At 41.8% G+C, this 22537-nt stretch overlaps 2 protein-coding genes across 7 annotated transcripts in view; one reads left to right on the top strand and one right to left on the bottom strand.

Moving 5' to 3' along the window:
* Positions 1-22537, bottom strand: part of hdac12 (histone deacetylase 12) — a 74693-nt gene that overhangs the window by 36759 nt on the left and 15397 nt on the right. The gene's annotated exons all lie outside the window — the stretch shown is intronic.
* The window catches only part of stard13b (StAR related lipid transfer domain containing 13b), a 66171-nt gene that overhangs the window by 30197 nt on the left and 13437 nt on the right, over positions 1-22537 (top strand). The window contains exon 1 of one of the 6 annotated variants that reach the window (XM_058081021.2): positions 1925-2436. The exons of 3 other annotated variants lie outside the window; for them this stretch is intronic. In XM_058081021.2, the coding sequence (XP_057937004.2) occupies positions 2313-2436 (124 nt within the window). In that variant the 5' untranslated portion in view covers positions 1925-2312. Of the gene's footprint in view, positions 1-1924; positions 2437-6642; positions 7196-20590; positions 20740-22537 lie in introns of those variants that run through there. 2 more of the 6 variants (XM_058081019.2, XM_058081022.2) reach the window with 2 other exon arrangements.

The raw sequence follows: 22537 nt of genomic DNA on the forward strand, positions 1-22537 counted from the left end.
GCAAACTACGGCCCGGGGGCCACATCCGGCCCACCAAGTGTTTGAATACGGCCCGCCCAATCTTTCCAAAGTATTTCATTTAAACTCAACATACAACCTGGCATCATGGCCTGAGCCAACCTTTTGATGGTTTTATCAATTTCGTTTTTTGACATGGTCTGTTGTTTACAAAGTGCTCCTGAAAAAAGGGACGCAAGCACATAATAATAATAATTATTATTATTATTAGATTATTATTAGATTATTAGATTATTACAATTATTATTAGAACTACTTTTGATTATTATAATTATTATATTAATGCTAATTATTATATTAATTATATATAATATTATTGTTATATTTGCATATTTTACATAATAATAATATAATAATTATTATTTTAATTTTATTGTAATTATTATAATATTTTATTATTTTAAAAATATTAAAATATAAATATAAAATAATAAATAATAATTGCAGATTGCATGACAATTTTACAGATACAATAATACCAGGTGGACTGTTACGTGTAAAATATATAGTCTGCCCCCCCCCCCCATAAATTTTGTCATATCAATGCGGCCCGCGAGTCAAAAAGTTTGCCCACCCCTGTTTTAGTATATCACCTATGATTATAGTTTTGGTTTGCGCCAAATAACAAAACAAGTGACAACACTGCATTTTTACCTTTTAGACCAGTTCATGTTTTCAAGAAATTCCTTACAGTGCAGCCTAAAAGGTCAGGTTTAATAATATAATAATAATAGAAATATAAATAATCAGTTCCAGTGTCAAATTGTGGCCATCACAAACCACATTTAGGTCATGCATGTGTAAAAATATGTTGCCCACAAAAACTCATTCGCAACCAAAGATGTATTTTGTTTTTTTTGTGTGAGTGGCACAAAGAGGTGATGATGCAACTTCACAATCGAAGAGATCATGTATGATTTTTAAAACGGCCACAAAGTGGCAGAAGTTCATTTTATAAGAACTCGGCAAGTATCTTTCCCATGTATCTGCAGCAAACAGGAAGTAAAAAGGCATCTCACCTTGTAGCGCATAGGAGGTTAGGCATTGAAGGGAAATGTTAAGGCAAGCAGTTCAGTTGCAAATGTGAAAATTGTAAATTGTTCTTGGTGTTATATTTGTAATAAAAATGGTTATCTTTGTGTACAACAACCATTTTTGTGTTGTTTATGTTGTGGCATAGTTGTTTAGACATTTTGGCCAAGCATTTATGGCTAAGTTTGTGTCAAAGTGAAAGTGATGCTTTTTTTTTTATTTTGAGAACTGATATTTTGCTGAAACTTACCCATGTTCTACTGCTGATTACTAAAGAAGGGAAAAAGGTAGAAACCAACTTTTTTCTGATGAAAGGTGAGAGTCTAATGTTTTGGTATACACCTTGTCTATGTAGCCCGAGGACACAATATTCTGTGGGCCTTGACAAATCTGTCAAAATCATCAAAAATGGCTGGTACTGAGAGGGACGACTTTTGGATTTGTGGGTACATAATAACAGATTGCAACAAATTATGACACATAGGGTCACACTGGGCCCTCACATTGGGCGAATGGTTAGCATGTAGGTATGCTCCCCGTGCATGCGTGAGTTTTCTCCGGGTACTCCGTTTTCCTCCCACATTCCAAAAACATGCTAGGTTAATTAGCAACTCTAAATTGTCCATAGGTATGAATGTGAGTGTGAATGGTTGTTTGTCTATATGTGCCCTGTGATTGGCTGGCGACCAGTCCAGGGTGTACCCCGCCTCTCACCCAAAGCTGGGATAGACTCCAGCATACTTGTGATCCTATAGGATTATCATCATAGAAAATGGATGGATGGATGGTCACACTGCACAAAAGTATTGAGATACAGCCAGAATGGTTTTATGTACAGTTTTAAATTCAAAATTTTGGTGATCCCTTTTTTAGTTTCGTCGGAGGTACATGACATTTTAATCATAGATTGTTTTTTTTATGTTCACCTGAGAGTGTGCACGTTTCCTACAGTCAGTGAACGTCTCACGGCCGTGTAGCTCCCACAGTGCGTGGATCTCCTCTCATACAGTTACACATACACACACACACACACATCTGGTATGAAGTGTGGAAGTCTTTGCCATCATTTTGTTTCCTTTTCGTCCAACTTTTTAAAACAACTCTTTTGGTTTTACTTGAAGGAATACTTGTCTGTTTTTATTAGGTGACTTTCGCCTCTGGACTGGAAACTATTTCAAAGTTTAACCGGGAAAAAGGAGGATTTCTCTGTCTCAGTGTGATAGCAAGAGACCGAGGGGATTTGGTGATTATGTCCGAGTGCAATGACATCTAGAAGGAAGTCAGCCACGCTGAAGCTGCGGAGGTCCTTCAGCGAGCAGCTGCGGAGCTCCACGTCCAAAGCTTGGGACTTACTGTGGAGGAATGTCCGGGAGCGGAGGTTGGCAGGTCAGTGGCCCCGGGAAAGACGACTCTGTGGCCGGCTTGACTCACCCCGCAGCATGGGGGCGTGCTGCTGTGGGTTACAAAAAAAATGATTACAGTTGACGTGTTTAAGTTGAATTGTGTGCATCTGTCATACAGTAGGCATACACAAATTACAGTTGTTCGCTGCAAGATCAAGTCAGTATCGTAGATACTTTATTCTATTATTTGTTGATTATCAAAATGTTCTGTTTAATTTGAATTGCACAAACATTCCAAGCATTTTGCACACGTGTAGATAACTTGTGAGAAGCGTTTCATCACAGTTTGCGTGTATTTAGATATAAATGCAGGCCTAAAGTGGCCACAGGGTGGCGCCAGTAGGTCGCCCTTGCACTGGAAGACGCAACGGACTGTTTTGTTGAAATTCACTACATGCAAATATTAATCATGTTAATTCTGCACATCTTGCATGGAATATACACTATAGGTGAAATAGTATTGGTGCATACGTTTCTATTAGAAACAGGTAATAGTAGTTTGTAGGATGTTTTGTCCAGTAGCCAGGTCAGAGTTCACTGATTTGTGACAAGACAGAGGGTCTGCATCTACAACAGCCAATTTCTATGCTGGGTTGACTTGTGAGGAGAGCTGCAAAGGCATTGCTGTGCTTAGGTTTTTGTCACTGTTTACGTCAGGGCTATTCAACCATATTCTGAGGGACACTTTTTCACAAAGATGGAATTTTCCCTTTATTCTAATTCTTTTCTCTAATTTTGTATTACATGTCATCTCACAAAATGGTTCATCAGGTCATAAATGAAAACACAAGTAATATGTCTCTGTTGGTCAAAGATCCTTATATGTCTGGACTGGTCTGCTGCTTTAAAGGTGCCATTGCAAAACTGCATGTCAAAGATCCTCTATATGAGAGGTGTACTCTGATTTTTTTCAATGTAGAGTACATAGCCAAAACTGCTAGTAAAAGATCATCTACAGGACAGCCGTAGTTTGCTGTCTTTAAGGACCAACTGCAACAACACTAGTCAAAGATCCTCTATATGATTGGAGTACTCTGAGTGTTTTAACTACAGTGCTAGTCAATGATGCTACTAGTCAATGACGCTCCACGGCTATGTTAACACTGCACATCATTTCCGATATTTTTTCTCATATGTGACCTCCATCAGATTTTTTACACAGTGTGAACGGTATATAGATATACAGATATAAAGCCTATATGTATCTGATCTACTACAGTCTGAATGGTCAAGTTGCATATATCCGTCCTATATGTCACTGAAAGGCGTGGTTTAATGTGCAAGACTTGGTTAAAGGTACTCCTTCTTTGTGAAAGGTAAATGTAGTTCTTGTCATCCGAAAATCCTTTCAGTCAAACAGCAATGTACCACCACTCCTTCCACCCACATGTTCCTTGGAACAGATGTCGCAGCAAGTTCTCCACAAAGTGCCATAGCCAAAATTCCTTCCCTCTTTCTTCTTCATCTCCCATATGGAATCATTTGGTTAGGAAATATTGACTCCCGTTGCACACAATCCTTGAAATTTGCCACAAATGTGTGAAGGAGAGCACACGAGTGATCAGTAGATGAGAAATAAAATATCGATATTTCTGCTACCAGTTCTAAAGTCGATTCTCAAATCAAAATAGTGATGCTTTTGATGCGTCAGATATGATTTTGTCCTTCTTTTTCTAATGTTTTTATTAGCGCAACACTAGCGCACACACTGTTGTTACTTCCGTTTACTTCCACATGTCATGCTTTTGTGCATGCATGTCACTTCCCGGACGCTTTGAGTTCACATTACCCTTTTGTTTTGTTTGTACTTGGTGTATGTATGAGAACCATTGGTGTATACAGAGTATATACGTACATACATAAGATCTGGATTCAAATCTCTATTAGGTCTCTGTGTGGAGTTTGCATGTTCTCTCCATGCGTTCATGGGTTTCCTCCTGGTACTCCGGTTTCTCCCACATTCCAAAAATATGCTAGGTTAATTGGCGACTCCAAATTGTCCATAGGTATGAATGTGAGTGTGAATGGTTGTTTGTCTATATGTGCCCTGTGATTGGCTGGCCACCAGTCCAGGGTGTACCCCGCCTCTCGCCCGAAGACAGCTGGGATAGGCTCCAGCACCCGCGGGACCCTCGTGAGGAAAAGCGGTAGAAAATGAATGAATGAATGAATGAATGAATGAATGAATGAAATTGTGAGTGTGAATGGTTGTTTGTCTTCATGTGCCCTTTCACCCAAAGTCAGCTGGGATAGGCTCCGGCATAACCACGACCCAAGTGAGGATCAGCAGCATAGAAGATGGATGGATGGTGATGTGATATGCTGACACTGTATACACCAGTCTTCTATTAGTTTCTGTTGGCATGACAACGACATTTGTCAACTTTGATTTTTGAAGGAATTGCAATTTGTAGTTGCATTATTATGATAGTGGACGTGATCTTCATTGTCTGTGTGGTGATTCCAGTCAGTCGTGATTGGAAGCACCTGCCATGAGTAATGTGAGTGTGGATTCCCAGTTGTGGTGCTATCTTAGCGTTGAGATGCACACAAACGGAGGCATGCTGGAACACGTTTGATTTGGTCTGCTGTGCTGTGCTTGACACTAAGCGCTTCCTCCGAGGTCGACCCTACATAGACGTGTGTATATAGTTCCATTGACAACAATGGCATCCTAAATATTTACTATGCTACTCACAGCCACTAGGGGGCCATAGTTGCACGATTTCTATGATTTGTTGTGATGTACGCCAGTTTGCCAGCACGGTTCCTGCGTGTCATTTCTAGTTTGCGATGAGCACTGCGGTTGATTCTGTAATGCGATATACCCAACGCACCATTGGAATGTGTACGTCTAGACGTCTCGCAAGGAAGTAAACACAGGGGTTGGGGGGGATTATGTCCGATGCCAACGTGCTGCCAATCATTTTTTAGCATCCTTCTCTGAATAAGACAGGTGGTTATGTGTAGAACCAAATAGAAGAAAAGCCACCACCCGATGAAATCATTCACGTGACGCCATCACCTGCCACATAAAAAAAAGAAACCACCTGAGGGTGTGGGGGGTGTGTGTTTAGAAGGGGGGTTAATCCCGTGAGACGTTTATGAAAACCCCTGAAGTGTGCTGCTGAATTGTGCTCTTTGTCAACTTAAGCTGGACTGGATTTGTAGAGGAGGCGGGGTTGGTGGGTGAACAGACAGGGGCAGTGTTTAACTTGGTGGCTGGCCCGCCGGGTGCTTGCTCACATGTACTGTATGGCGCCGTGCTGCTACTACTACTACCACTACCACACAGGAGGGCCTGTGTGCGCAGTGAGAGAAAAAGCACCGTCATCAATGGAAAGCCAGACCAGGATCCTGAGTGGTGCTGGGCGGGTCCCTTCATGGTGTAGATGTGGACTTTACTCCAGGTTTGAGGAGACTTGTGTTGCTCTTATTTGTAGAGCTGAAACCTATATACAGTATGCATACTGTACATATGCTGGATATATGTACTATATATTACGACAGCTTGTTTCATTAGCAGTGCTTCTCCACATTCTTCCTTTGCAGTTTTGAAAGGTATCCATCCATTTTATATACCGCTTATTCTCACTAGGGTAGCGGCATGCGGAGCCTATCCCATCCCAGCTGTCTTTGGGCAGGGGTGGGGTACACCCTGGACTGGTCGCCAGCCAATCACAGGGCACATATAGACAAACAACCATTCACACTCACATTCATACCTATGGACAATTTGGAGTCTCCACACTGAGCGGGGAATTGAACCTGGGTCTCCTAGCTGTGTGGCCTGCGCACTCGTCCACCAAGCTGTCAGTAAGATTATATTATATGCTACTATTTTTCACAATTCGTGTTGTAAATTAAATCTAAATCAGATTTGAGTACATTTGAAATAGGAACGACACAGTTATCTTTCATTTCTCAGAATTTCCCTTTGAGGGAATATCTTCAATATAATATTTTTGTGGATTCTGCATTTAGGAGGATGTGTTGGTGGCTTTCCTGCTAAAATTCATGTTACGCCTCCCCAAGGTGTTGATAATTTGAGGAGACCTGCTGAGAGGTCTTCCTGTGCCTGAAAGCAGGCTGTGTGTGTGTGGGTGTGTGGGTGTGTGTGTGGGTGTGCACAAATTAGCATTCTCCAACCAGCAAAACAACTTCTCCAACTCTGTCATTTCCTCTTTAAATTCTCTGCACGCCCGGCAACATTGGATGAGTTGTTCAGAGAAGGGCGAGTCCTAAATAAATACAAATAAAAAGCGACAAAGGCTATTTTCATAAGCCTTACTCACTCCATGGGCATTCCGGTGGTATTTATATTTCCCTCCAGTGCTGGGGGAAGCTGACGAGCCTTCACACAGACACTGGATTGAGCCGGGCAAGCTGGGCAGTACTCCTATTCCCTAAACCCTATTGGCCTTTTTATGGTCACGTGACTTCCAGAGTGTAGCCACTCCTCCCCGCCCCCTTCATGCCATCCCCCCTCGACTCAGTTGGAGCTTTTTTGCACTTGTGTGTGAAGTTTTTGAAGAGTGGGCACCAGGCACTAGCTTGTTGTGGTGGAGCTGAAGAGGACATGTTTGGGGAGTTCCCGGAGTCCACGAGTAGCGAGTGTCTGGGCAGCATGACCCCGGAGAGCCAGGACATCTACCTGAGAATGGACCATCACCGTAGGCGCTCCGGCTACAGGCTGGGCCGGATCATTGCCAGGCAGCAGCTCCTCAAGAGGATCGCCGGAGGTATGAGGAGAAAGGCACAGATGGTGTTGGGAATGCTTTAGACCATGGGAATGTTGTGTTCCTTTTCCATATCAGCTGATTGCCTTTTGTCAAAGGTCGCCTCCAGTCTGGCACGCTTGCTTGCATGTGGATGTGCACACAAACTTGACCTTCAGCCAACAGGGTGTTGTGGGTGCAGTAAATAATTCATATTGACTGACAATAGAGTAAGTGATAAGCCGCTGGATGGTTTACGTAATGAGGTGGGAAGCGGCTGTGTCAACATTGACGAGGTAGAAATGGTGACACCGGTGGTTTTAACCCGGCCACATGCTTACTTACATCTTTTTTTTGTTTACCTGGAGGTGCATAGAGGCCTGAGAAAGGGAGCAAGGCTCTCATAATCATAATAGTGATAGGCTTCCACCTCTTTTATAGTGGGATTCTGCAACATACCCACAAGAGTAGACCTGGGCCCTCTCTCCTTACAACAGCAGGCCAACATCTTCACAGAGGAAACCACCAATCCAAACTACAAACTTATATACGATACAAATACAAGGTTGCCCCTAGTGAAGTAATTCCCGCAGTCATCTTGAAGTCATCTCGACCAGGAACCGCTGGATGCTCAGGGCATTGTGAACAGGCGCAATGTCTTCTTCTTTCTATTTTCCCTTCAGGGGTCGCCACAGCAAATCAATCTCCTCCATCCAACCCTGTCTTCTACAACTGTCTCTCTCACACCAGCTACCCTCATGTCCTCTTTCACTACATCCATAAACCTCCTCTTTGTTCTTCCTGTACGCCTCCTACCTGGCAGCATCCTTCTACCAATATATTCACTATCTCTCCTCTGGACATGTCCCAACCATCTCAGTCTGGCCTCTCTGACTTTATCTCTAAGGCCTCTAACATGTAATGTCCCTCTGATGTACTCCTTCCTGAATCCTATCCATCCTGGTCACTCCCAATGTGAACCTCAGCACCTGCATCTCTGAAACTTCATGAGCTACCTCCAGTTCTGCTTCCTGTCTTTTCCTCAATGGAACTGTCTCGAGACCAAACAACATGGCTGGTCTCACCACCTTTCCTTTCATTTTAGCTGAAACTCTTCTATCACACATCATGGCTGACATTTTTCTCCACCCGCTCCATCCACAGGCGCAATATAACGGCGATAAATTACATCAACAGTAATAATAATTGTACAAATAATATAAATAATAATTGCAAAAATTAACCAGGAATTCACTGAAATTGAACTGAAATTATTTTGAAACATTTTCTTTGCTACTTTCTTTACTATTATTGTATTTGTGATTTGGTATTTGGTGTAAAATGTTTGAGAACCATTGGCTCAAACAACAACCTTCTTTCCAGTCATGCTGACCAGCTTTCATGAGTCAAATGTTCACCATGACTATGCTTTGGTGCTATGATGATGATCAATGCTTTTTATGTCAAGAGAAATGTTTGTACCTTATATAGTCAGGCGAGCGTTGTCCAGTAACCTACCGTGTGTGGTTTTTTCAGATCACAGATGTCTGCTTTGAAGGGGGAACCCTCAATTCAGGTTGAGGGTTTTGAAGAGGTTTCTTTTATGTGAAGTTATTTAGCAGTTCACTTTGAGTGGTTATTGTCAGATGTGACTTTTTATGTGTCATACAATAACGTGCGGCTTTCTGTTCCTTTTAATCTGATTCCTTTTGTGGACATTCCTAATTGCATTTAAACCCAAATAATAAATGCTGATTTATTTCCTCTGCTTTACATGGTAGCTGATTATTTTAATGGTAATAAAAAATGGGAAGTGGTTTGATGGCGCTAGCTGCAGGAGGCAAGAGGGTACTGCAGCTATGAATCAGAGGATGCTGTCTCAAGACAGTTCCAAAAAATGGTATGATGTTGTGTAACTGTGTGTTTTGTAAGTACAGTTCTGTTTACTGTATGCCTGTATTTCTTTCTTCACGTATAAAACTGTCTATAAAAAACTGTGAGAGGCATATTATAAAGTTTAGAGTATCAGCAATAGGTTTTTTTTTTAAAAAATAGATGTGACCTTATTTCAGTTTTTTTGCCACTCGGGTGCCTTAGACTATGATTCCTGCAAATAACAGGCATCTACTGTATTTGGATATTTTCATTAAGGCAACAATAAGTTAGTTAATGTAGAAGATTAGTAAATAGTTAGTTTTGAACCCCAAATCACCAGCGTGGACATGCCAGGACACCTGTCTTGTTTTAGCATTCATGTCAATGCTAATGATGCCTCTTTGTACTTTTTAATTTTGCCGCTTCATTCTATCACAGTTTTTCAAAACTATTTTACATTAATAAACCATTGCTGTTTTGTGGTTGAATACGGCCTGTTATTGGTAAAGAATATACATAATTAAGTATGTATGTCCCGAATTAAAATATTTTCAAGCATAAAAATGGCTAAGGCATTCAGAAGACGCATTCAAAGATGGGATGTGTAGTTTTCTACACTGGTCACTAGGTGTCAGTAATGTTACATTGATGAGACAAAAGCCATGGCAGGAAGGCTTGTGAAAGTGCTGTCAAGGCATGCAGTTATGTTAAAAATGAACAGAGGCTAACAGAAAACCTGGCTGTTATTTTTAGTAAATGAGTGATTTACTTCCACATAATATCTAGCTGTTTTAACGATGATGGATGGATGGAAATAAAGTGTGAGGCACATACATATGTTGGCCTTTATACTGCATTTATGTAATTTCAGCCAATCTTCTCTACTGACAAACACATTTTTACACACTTATTCCTGATTGCAGAGCATTTTCTTTGCCCTTTGTTATATGCGCCTCATATGAATTATACCTTGCATGATAAAATGCCAGAGATTTTAAGAGATAGACCACATACAGTAGATGTCTATGAGTGGCAGCCGCTCCTGCATTCCAGCCAGCTGTTGACATAGCAGGTTGAAAGTGAGTGCTGCTGGTGGTGATGGCGGCGGGAACTTGTTTTGTTTCACCCAAAATTCCAGGCAGCGAAGCCTGTGAGGTCTGAGTCACGTTTACGAAATTTGACGGCGCTTTCTTTGGTGATGATACATCATGACAATGTCATTGGGTCCAGGATGAGTTTTCTTCTTGAAGCTTTTTCGCCTCACAGGTTTGACAGCTGTAATGTGAGGTGGAAAGTTGTAGGTGTTTTGCTTGAAGGTGCTTTGCTGTAGACGCTTGTGCAAGGCAAAAAGAATGTTTTCACTGAGGCGAAATGCATCTCATTTCCTGGAAATATTCTTCTGTTCTGAGAATGCTACTTTAAGGCCCTGAAAGGGGGCCCTGTTTTTTTTTATATGCCTGCCTTATGGCCCGCCCGCTGTGGAATACTAAGATGTTTCCATATGCTACCCTTGCAGCATAATGGCCATAATGAGCATACATTGTATAATTGACATAAACTTTCACTTGCATAGCACTTTTCTGCCTTTTAAGGTACTTACTCAGAGCGCTTTGACAATGTTACCACAGTTATCTACTGATGATGCAGCATCAGTAGGTAACCGGTATCCTGCCCAAGGAAACTTTTATATTGCCATGTGAGGACAGAGGATTGGACTAGCAAACCTTCAGGTCGGGAGACGACTACTCGACCACAAATCTGTCCACAAATTCTGCTACAGATTATTTGTCTTGTTTTGCTGTTATATCCCGCTTGCAGTGGGGCACCAGGTTGGCCGCCACTTTGTAATGCACACTACTGCCACCATCAGGACTGGCATTGAACTATATTGCGCAATCAAATCAGGATGTTTTTTTTCTTTTTTTGAGAACCACTCGAGCTTGTTAAGAGGGAATGCCAAATGCTTGGGCCACAATTTGGGTCTTTGAAATGCTCTCATCTCCCTCAAGACTCAAAGCCCAAATGATTTCTGAGTGGTGTGCTGGCATGTGACACAAATACTGTATATCCTCCATTCTTCAAACGCAGGACCGCAAACCAGCGCAGAGGCAGCATTGTTTGCTTAGCCTACAAGAGTCTATTTAATCTTTTATTCATGAATGGGCTTTATGCGCTTGTTGTTGTCATGCAGATTTTGTTTGCTGCCTTCAGAGGGCAGTAAATACTGACTGGGAGCGAGAAGGGGGTGGGTGCAATTTTGACAATGTGATTAGCTGTCTGTTTACATCTGCCAATAGAGTCCCCCTGCACTTCAAATGCATGAGCTCCTGTTTTGTGCCTCAGGCTATAAATTTGAATCCACTGACGAAAGGAGGTGCTATTCCACAGCAACCTTTGGGATGCTCCCTCTCCCTCTGTGTGTGTGTGTGTGTGTTTGTGCATCACCCGCTACACTGAATTTTCCACACTCAAGGTTAATTGTCTTCAAGACAGTATAGTTCCTATGAAATATTATCAGTTGGTTTCCAAATGAGTGCATCAGAAGGTTAAAAAGTCAGTTTGAATGAGACACATGTACAACCCTTTACATGCATACATTACGTATAAACACTGCCTTTGTGTGGATGCCTAGCTCTCCATTTGGCTACCAAGACTCAACAAGACGCTTGTTTGCCGTCAGCTTTTTTTACCTCAGGTAAGCATACTGGAGCATACGTTGTGTGCTGGAAGACACAGACATCCCATTGAGAGCGGACATCGAAAGTGTTGTTGACAGAACTGGCATTAGTATGTGTATCAATGCGGCTCGAAAACCTTTAAATCATCAAAATCCGGCAATATATTGCAACTATTACACGTTATCATCAGTGTATGTGTTAATGCATGATGACAGCATGGATTTCAAATGATGCAATGTTGTTAGAAGGCTTCATAGTCGAAATAGGTGTATCCCAATGACTTAAAGCTACAGACACGCTTAGTAAAGGCAGTAAATTCCAGCATTGGAGTTTGGTCGTAGATCTCTGAGACTTGTTTACAATTGACGAAACTACTATAGCTGTACTATGAGAGCTTTAAATGTTATTTGATTCCTGGTTTTGGCCTTTAGGTGGCAGCCTACATTCACTTAATTGTTGCTTCAGTGCAGCGTGCTGGTGGCTATCCACATGTGAAGCTGGGATAATTATTGACTTTTACAAATGCCAAGACTGCACTGTAACAGGAACAGAGGGTCACACATTAACAAGCCCCCATGTAAAAAAAACAACCCCTCAAAAAAGCCCTCTTTTTGGGGAAAAGAAAAGAAAGTGACCTATATCCTTTTGGACCAAATTCAATTACATCTAATTGACTGTTATACAGAACATATTCATACAAATACCCACATCATGTTATTGTGTTAGCTCCTGATGCATGCACGGCATCAGCCTTATCTCCAAGCCTTTCTAGGAATTTCAATGTTGTCTCTTTTGATATGTGAGGGTTGTAAAGCACTTGAATGCCTCCCTGTGGTAGAGATGCACTTTTCAAACAAGCATTGATCAGACCACAGACACCTCACTGTTATCTCTCCAGCCACAGCCTGTCATTGATGACCACACGTGACAAATGCCCCGGCATTTTTGTAGTCTCGTGGGAGAAGCCGATAAAACGACGCCTCGGTCCTGTGCACACCAGCACGCGTAACTGCAAGCTACTTGCATGCGATGCTCCTGGGGCAGTCTTGTGCTTGTTAATTAGTACCAGCATCCAGAGGAATGGCTTTTATGGTGGAGCTCCTGAGAGGGCTTTCTCACGGTGGGGGCCCTTGTTCTGACGTCGCCCCCTCCCTGCTCTCGCCTCTGACTTTGTGCGACCAATCCCAAAAGAAGGAGGCAACCCCACGCTGTCCTCTCTGGGATGCAGTCCAAATGAGATGGACCTAATGGAATGTGGTGTTTACAAGTGTTCTATATGATACAGAGCTTACGGTGCTCAACATGAAGCCTTCTTCCAGTGCCAGTAATTTATGTCAACCACCCTCCTCCTCTTGGATGTACTGCTTCTTTGGAAAACCCAATGACAGTGTTTGTACAGGCTATCAAAGGCAGGGAGGCACAGGCACAAAACCATATTATTATAAGTGAGGAAAACAGCATGACATGGCAATGTGGGCCTGTCGTTCTTTACAGTAAATAAGACATGTATGGACATTAGGAGAGGACAGGACAGACATTCAGTAACACTTACCACTTGCTTCTTATGCTGGTACACAAAAGTATGATGCTTGTATTGTTTTAAAATGGTGGCCAATACGGCAACCTCATAGCAAAGGTTCATGTTTTAATTTTCATAATGATTTGAAGTGCATGGGAAATGTAGTTCAATGTCCCTCATTTATCGCGGTTAATTTGTCCTAGGCTTGACCATGATAATTGAATTGCTGCAAAGGAGGATTCCATACTAATAAACTGAATATTTTTCCTAGCATAGAAAAAAAATGTTTCTAATTACTACATTAATTAACATTCATTTAATTTAACATTATTACAGCCCTTTAGACATGAAATAATAGTCACCTTTGCATTCTTATTATTCTTTGTTGCACAAGAGATGGTCGCCAACAGCATAGCAAGCTACCGAGCTCTAGTTAGCCTATGCAATTTACTTATTTTATACTTAAGACAGCATTTCAGACAGCGTGGGGAAGTGTATGCATAGCAACACAACCAATGTAGTAACAGCAGTAAGGAGCAAACATTAATACCGACAGCAACATTTTGAAGCACATGCAGAGTTAGATACATTATTATTATTATTATTATTTATTATTATTTATCTTCTTTTGTCTCTGGTATTATACGGGAGCCAGGCAACAACATTTCATTGTCAATTTCCATCTATCTATCCATCCATCCATCCATCCATAAAGCTGGTGGTTGCTGACAACGTTTGATTTTTCAAATGCAAGTCTTGCCTTGGAATGTACTGATGCAATTTCTTCTCTAGCGATATTGCAGTCTTGTATATCAGCCAATACTGATATTGATCCGATATCAACAAAAATCATACAGACCTATTTTGTAATGTGGAATGTTACAAAAGGCTCTACAAAATGATATTACTCAGAGAATAATAGTCAGGATAGTCAGTAACAGTAGGTATGACAAAAACCGACTCATTTACTCCTTTATGGAAGTGGGGTATACAATGTCGTATACAATGTTGTGGCAGCTAGGCATAATATAGTGAGGTTCAAGGTGCTAAATTAAGGGTTTAAACCCAACATTACTCGCCACCGACAGGGGCTGGCTCTTTTCTGGTACCAATGACTTTCTAATGACTGTCCCACAGGAGTTTCCCGTGTGATGCTGCTTAAAATGCGCAATGAGGGGATCTATTGTTAAAGGGGATTTATTATGCTCACTTTTCGACCCTTTGGAGTGAGTTGTGGACTCCTATAGAACAGCTACACTGAACTTTTTAGTTTTTCCAGAATCTGCACCTATTCCAACTGTATTTCCTTGGATTTGTGCTTTCCGTCAAAACGGTTTGTTTTAATTTATTCCACCTACTCCGCTGTGATTGGTCACACGCCCAAAGTGCTTCCTAACTACAAACAAACCTCACTTCCAAATGTGCAGCAAAATTATCTGAAACTTTAGCATCGCTTAACATGAGAATATAACATTCTAACTACATTTATGCTGGGGCGGAGTCTGGAATTGACTGCTGTATCAGAGTGCTAACATCGGAAATATAATCTGATACTCTCTTTTTTGTGCTAATCTCACCTCATCCCGTCATCTTGTCGATTTAAGAAAATCTGTTACCAGGAGGTTTCCTACAGCCACATCTGTGAATGCCAATGCTTTTTTGACCTGCATGGTTATTTACGTACTTTTGTCGACCCGGCAACCATAAAAGACTCTGCGCTCAACTGAATAAAGGCATTAATTGGAGTATTTATGGTAACTTTACAATATTATGTGACAGTTTTGGGGGCAAGAGCAGCTTACTTCAGAAAGGGCTTGACAATTTTGTATTATTGTTGAAGTATCTTAGTGGCAAGGGTTAGGAATATGTTTAGAGTACAGTATAGCTAAAGGTTTTTGAGCAGTTCCGCTGCAAAAAAATGTACTTGGTAATGGTAATGGTAATGGTAATGGTAATGGTAATGGTAATGGTAATGGTAATGGTAATGGTAATGGTTTTATTTCATTTGAACATGCATCAGATTACAATTGAGTGCATCCCATAATCAGTTCACAGTTCCACATGTCCAAAAGGAGTAGGAAGAAGCAAAGCTTATTAAATCCTACCCCTCCATCTGGTACTTTTACAATCAGTAACTGTTACATTTGTTCACTTCCTGCTTTCTATAATACAGTTTAAGGTTTTTTTTGTTTTTTGTTGTTGTTTTTGTTTTTTTTACGAGGTGATATGACCATACAATGACATAATGGGTACCACAGTAAGTGTCAATATAGTGATATACATAGCACATCATGACTGGTTCAAGACTCTTCATCCTTGTATTTAGCAAACATCAACTGCTTGTATTGTTTCTTGAATTGGCTCATCGTTGTGCATTGTTTGAGCTCCTTACTCAATCCATTCCATAGTTTGATTCCACATACTGAAATGCTATGGCTAGCATAACGTAGTCCTAGCATAGAAGTGTTTCAAATGTACTTCTTCCCTGAGATCATATTTCTCCTCTCTTGTAGAGAAGTATTGGATGACATTTTTAGGTAATTGGTTACTTTCAGCCTTATGCATTATTTTAGCTGTTTGAAGATGAACTATATCAGCAAGTTCAAGTATTTGTGATTTTAGAAATAAGGAGTTAGTATGTTCTCTGTACTTGACAATGCAATTAATGCATGTCAACTTTCCAGCTTTTTAAAAAGCATTTTAACTAGAATAATGCATTATAAACACATCATGTAGTGTAGTGCACCCCAACCCCCCAAGACTGAGAGCTTTACAATGGACAATGACATACAGTGGGCATATCATCAGACACAGTGATCCACTGTCCAGCCTCTGCTCTAAGTCTGACCTACAGTCAAGTTATTTATTCATATGTGGACAAAAGACAATAGCACAGCATTTGGCAGCAAACATCCACAATCCCAGTTGATGTTTTTATCACTAAAAAAAGCGAATCTTGCAATGATTGTGAAAACTCTTCATCCTGTGTGGGAAAATAGCTGCAGTCCAGTCTTTGGAAGTATACAGCTTGTGTGTCATGTCTTTGGCCAGAAAGAAAAGTGGTGTCCCTGTCTCTCCAGCAAAGGACACTTGTTTTGTTGTATCCATCTGTCAAAGTGTCATGTATACCAAAAGGGAGGGGAGAGGGAAAACACCTGAGTCATCTTGACATTTTAACTCATTTTTTTGCGCTGTGCTGAAGCTGATCTTGCTGAGTAATCATGTTCAGTAATCATGTACTTCAGCTGATTACTGCACCAACATGTCTTTTTTTCTAAAAAGTTTTGTAACCTTTTCATCAGGTCACTGGTGTTTTGAAATATATCAGAAACATAGTTTCAGATTTGGTAGCCAGTGTGTCAGTATGTTCTATACATTAGAGTGTCAGCACTGTGGGATGTATTTGAGGTAGGATGAAACGTTAACCTTTTAATAGTCATGTTGTTGACAACTTTACATTCATATTTGTGATTCTGCATCTTGTCAGCTTGCGACTGGTATTCCAGACATGAGGGAGAGAGTTGTCCCCCCTAAAAGATGAAAGGAGCCTCACTCTGGGTGTCCTTCAGGAGGTTGAAGGAGGGTGTTACCACAGCTGTGCTACTCTTGTTTGAATTCAATACAGGACCCTAACAGAAAAACAGCACTCAGATGACTTTTGACCCAGCGTGCTTTGACGACGGTCAACAACAGCAGCTCCCTAGCTCGCATAGTCGTGTTATTTATCCTCACAATCAATAAACTCTTGCTGTGTGTCTTTGTGTGTGTGTGTGTCATAAAACATGTTAAGCTGCATCGCAAGCCAAGTCCTGAAACGGTGCCTGATTATAGGTTGTTCTTTAATGGTCAACTTCTGTTTTCAGTTGGGAGTGTGTGTGTGTGTGTGAGCAGAACTACATGAAAAAGTAATTGATTACCATGAAATGATTGATTACACTCCCACATTGCCTCAACACTGAAGCATAGCTTTCTGACTTTGTGGGCTATTTCTAGTTTATTTCCATAAATCTTATCATCTTATACCCTAAATACAAATGCACGACACTCGGGGATCCTCGTCCTCCATAAGGTACTCACATCAGCACCGTCTACCCATTTATTAAAGGTGACTCTTGGCTGAATGTATACCATTGAGCATAATCTAGTCTCCGGATGTGCTCTCTCATTTGAGCTGGAGGAAATGTTGCCTTGTTGTCCAGGCAACGCTGCCCCGAGCTAATCATTTTAAAAGCTGCGGCCCCGTGTTGACTGCGGGATAACGACAGGTCCCCCGTGGAATCCAATGAGGCTTCAGGAAGTCTGTGGGTGATTCAATACGGGCTCTGTGTAATTACCGGGCTCACGCGTCCAGAATCAAGTCACTGTTAGTCACCTTGTTGGAGACAGATTATCTCTTCAGATGATTTAGCCGTTGTCCTTTGTCTTGTTTGCTGACGGGAGCGTTGAAGATGTGTCGGGGTGTTTGTAAGCGGCACCTCATCTTGATATGTGTGAATTGTGTGCTTGTTGGAAGTCACACTGAGCCATGTTAATTAAAAACCCACTCTTGGAAAGTGGGAGACTTTTATTCCCAGCTTTTCCAACATTCCATTCCAATTATTTAGCTGCCGGCCCGCAATCACACGCATGTTTGCTTGGAATGGTTTCCTCCGCGGCTGCACATCATCGCCAGCTATTAGACAAAAGGAAATGTGTGCCTATTTTGGGATGAGACATCAGATGTGGGGGGGTTGCGCTGTACTTTTATTGTGAGTGACTGTCTATATTCAATTAGCATCAAAAGGGAGAAGACGGGTCTCAGCGTCATGCCCCCTAGCATGACGACACCTCTTCCACTCCTGAATCATTTTTTTCACCTTGCTTGCTGGCTCACTCTTCCAGGTGTTTTTCTTACAGACAGTCTCAGCACTCACTCGTAGACAGTTTTTTTGGGGGGGGGGGGGGGGGGGGGGGGGCAAGTCTATTTTCATGCCTTGTCTGGGTGATTCATTTAGCCGTCTCAATGCGGGGGTGGAATAGACCGACACATTTACAGGAGTCCATGCAGTCAGTACACATACATTTAAGCAGTTTGTTTTAGAGTGCTTTTAAACCACCGACGTGCTCAAAGAGTATTTATTTTTTTAAAGTGTACCGCCTCCGTCATTCTGTCTGCGCTCTCCGTGTTTATATGCAGGCCCCCGGCTCCAGTAGTTTGCAAGGGTTGTGTTTTACAAGAGCAAAATGGCAGATAGGCTTAGTCCAAATGGGCTACATCTGGAAAGTTGCTCACGTTACAGGAAACTGCGAATGGATGGGACAGCTTACGTAAGCGCCGGTCATATTATCCTTGCGTTTGAATAATTAATCGTTAGGGTTTACGCTGAGAGACAAACTGCCATTGCTTTGGCTATACTGTGCATACTGATGGCTGGCAACCAGTCCAGGGTGTACCCCACCTCTCCCTCGAAGACAGCTGGGATAGGCTCCAGCATACCCGTGTCCCTCATGAGGAGAAACGGCATAGCAAAATGGATGGATGGATGGATGGATGGAGGAATTACAAACATACCCCATGCAGTAATATTTACTTCAAGATGAGATGATATTCCAATATTTCTCCTGAAACTTATGCACCTTGGCTTTAGCAATGCATCACAAGCCAATGTTCTAACTATTTAGCTTCCACTTGTGGGGAGGAATGACAAAGAAGCCAAAACCTTACCACTTCCGCACGAAATAGGAGGATAACTTATTTTCACTCCATCATGTTGGATATGCAGTGTGACAGGTAATGTCATGTCATGAATGTCATGTCATGTCAAGAATGGAACATTACTGACCCCTGGTGCCCGGAATGCTACATACTACATAATTCAATATTTTATGACGAATAATACCACATAGTCAACCATGAAACAGTGATACTTTATTAATTAATTTACTTTTTTTAAAAACACGAGACAGGGATAATGGAACCGTGTTACTGCGAGGGAAAACTGTATTATGGTATTATTATTATTATTATTATTATGCCTGTTGTCAGGTAATTCAAACCTGCAGTAAAAGCCTGTTGTTCCGGTGACCCAGTCTGGTATTTGTGTACTTCACCGACCATTACAGTAACATTACTGACACCTAGTCTCCAGGGTAGAATACTTTCAAGCATCAAGTCTTAGTTTTAGTTAATTTAAAAAAGATAATATAGATAATAATAAAGATAATATATTAAATCACAAAACAGCATGATTTATGAGTTAATCTATTTTTGACAAACCGTGTTAGAGTGAAGTCGTGAAATTTGTAGTTCAATCCATTATGCCACTATTGCAGTAAGGGACTTTTTACTTCTGAGGTTTGTTATCGTAAAGCGATGTCTTCTGTGTTCTTTAGTTTTAATTTATGCCCATGAGATGTTATTAGTAAGGCAATACATGATATTTTGTATCAAATCTTTCTGCCAGCAGGGAATCAAACCTACAGTATGTGACATTCCCATTTTTATGTGTATGTTGAGTGATCAAATTCCCCTGTACTTCTATACTGCAGTTTGCATGTTAATAAATTACAATCACAGTATGTTTCCCTAGTTGGTGGTGATCAGCGTTTTGTCATAAGAACGTCATCAATCTCATCATCCCCTCTCTCTCAGATGACACAGATAACACACATCCTTTCATTCACGGACCTCTTTCAGACAGTTTAGATGCTGGGGATAGTGTGAAGGCAGACAAAGTGGAGCGCCACAGCGTGACTCACAGCTGCTGATTGCTGACACTTTATGTCATGATTTTTCCCCCGTAGACCAGCCCAGCCCGGTTGAAGTTTTTTTTCCATCTTGTCGGCCTGCCAGAATAACATCTGCACTTGACAAAAAAAAAACCCAAAATCCTATAATTGGTTCAAATAAACATTTTCCACTTGAAATATGGAATTCAACAATGATGTAATCTGTCCAAAGCAGAGATCCACATTTGATGCATAAAGGAACCAACAACCCGGGCCCCAATAAAGTAGAAAAAAAACCCCAAATACTTATGTCAATATGTAGGTATGGAATGGACTGAGTAAAGAATTCAGTCGCTGGAATAATATATAAACATAAGCAGTACAAACACATCTTGGAGGGGTTCTAGAATTCAGTGGCCTGTTTGGCTGTCGCCAGGAACCCGCTGCCAGAAACTTGTGGGGTATAAAAGAGTTGTCGTGGGCACAGTTGGGTAGGAGGATTTGGGCACAAGGAGCAGAGGAGTGGTTGGAGGGGAAGTCTGCCACAGAAAAAGGGGGTGGATTGAAGGAAAGATTTAGTGTGGGGACCGGCCTATAGTGGTGCTTGGGAGGGTGGGGGGTTAGATGCCAAGAGAAAGAGGAAGAAGGAGCTGAGTTCAAACTCCAAGCTGTGCTGAGAGCTAGCAGGAATGCAGCCCAGCGTGGGAATAAAGATGCTCTGACTTGGAATAGCAAAAGCTTTCGACGGATATATACGAAGCCGCCTGGATGTATGATGAAAATATCCCGTGAGTACACAAACATTGGTCAATGTTAGAATTATCTGCAAGGTGCCTCTTAAGTGGAGCAGAACTTACCCAAATCCTAGTATGGGGAACCAAAAGGGTACCCAGTCAATTATTGAATATTGGTTGCCGTACGTTTTTTGCCAATGAGATGATTTAACTTTCCTTGACTTTGAATTGTACTGTTTCCTTGTAGGTTAGTATGGTGTCGGGGCACATTTTTTGGCATTGTTTGCATCTGTTCAACTCTGAAAGTGTGCCAGACACCCCCCCCCCCCCCGCAGAGACATGTCCAATCTTGCTTCTGAATTACATAATCACAAGAGGCATAAAGCAAGGAGTTGCCCTCTCCACGGATACTTTAGTAGGACACAGCCTGGGAGATTGTACGCTATTGTGTCCGGTTAAAACCAGGCTCCATCTCTTTGTGGAAGTGTAACTCTACACTGTACATTGGTTGAGAGCAGCGGGTCGCAGGGAGAGCAAACACAAGTTCTCATTCTCTGGCATCATGCCCGCCCCAGCCTTTTATCCACGAGAGATTTCCTCCGAGAGAGGATGAGAGGACAGAATGTCTCTGTCTCGTGTTACACAGAATACCAAACGGAGAGGAATTCCCAGCTCATGTTACTTGCTCCCAGTGGTACAACCTGCGGCGGGGGGGACCTGGCAGCGGGACAATACAGGATGGAGGTATTAACCACCTGGGAGGGAGGAGAGACTGACCAGAAGGTCTTTCCCTCCTGGTGATGCAGGTGTGAATGCAGCAGATAGGACGTCGGCGGCATGTTGACTCTACTCTTGGCTTTTTTTTAGCCACCCAAGGTCGAACGAGGGGAACTGTTAATATTTATTCAGTTGCTGGTCAGTCTGAAGACCAAAGTCACTTCTCATCGATTGGACTCTTGTGACACACATGTGAAACAACACAGGTGAGCGCTGGTTTCGAGAGAAGGGGTGATAGGCAAAGGGACAGGGAGTGAAACCTCAGATGTACCTATGGATGATGCCTATGGTTGGGGAATCTGCCTAGTCGGGATGCAGGGGTTGCTACAGTCCTGTGATGATTCTTTAAACTGTAAACATTTGAGGTAACTTGGATACTGTCTCATCTTTTTGAATTAAAAATGAATGGTAAGGATCAGTACTGGAATTCCTTATAGAGCTGGTTTCTATTTTAGGGGTGAGGTTTAAAATTCATCCAATGTCCTGTAACTCTGTTGGGTCAGATAATATGTCTCTCAGTGTCAGTAAATAACGGTGTGAGAATTAATGGGAAGGTGCCAACAGTTTGTTTCCTATCAATGTCAACAGCACCCTTCTGGTCATATCAGTTTGTCATGACCTCTTTAACATCTTGATATTCTTCCATAGACTGTGTTATTGATTTAATGTTCTAACTTTTAGATTTAGTTTTAATCCCTTTCAATCCAGGCCTGCAATTTAAATTTTCACCAATCACTGATCTTGCGAAAGCTCTCTAATTTTTGGCAGATAATGTATTTTTTTAAATAAGGCAGCACGGTGGCCACACAGCTAGGAGACCCGAGTTCGATTCCACCCTCAGGCATCTCTGTGTGGAGTTTGCATGTGGGTTTTCTCCAGGTACTCCGGTTTCCTCCCACATTCCAAAAACATGCTAGGTTAATTGGCCACTCCAAATTGTCCATAGGTATGAATGTGAGTGTGAATGGTTGTTTGTCTATATGTGCCCTGTGATTGGCTGGCCACCAGTCCAGGGTGTACCCCGCCTCTCGCCCGAAGACAGCTGGGATAGGCTCCAGCATGGCCGCGACCCTCG

This window comes from Doryrhamphus excisus, linkage group LG8 (genome assembly GCF_037039965.1).
Source record: "Doryrhamphus excisus strain RoL-2023G ecotype Guam linkage group LG8, RoL_Dexc_Guam_v1.1, whole genome shotgun sequence".
NCBI classification, from domain to species: domain Eukaryota; kingdom Metazoa; phylum Chordata; class Actinopteri; order Syngnathiformes; family Syngnathidae; genus Doryrhamphus; species Doryrhamphus excisus.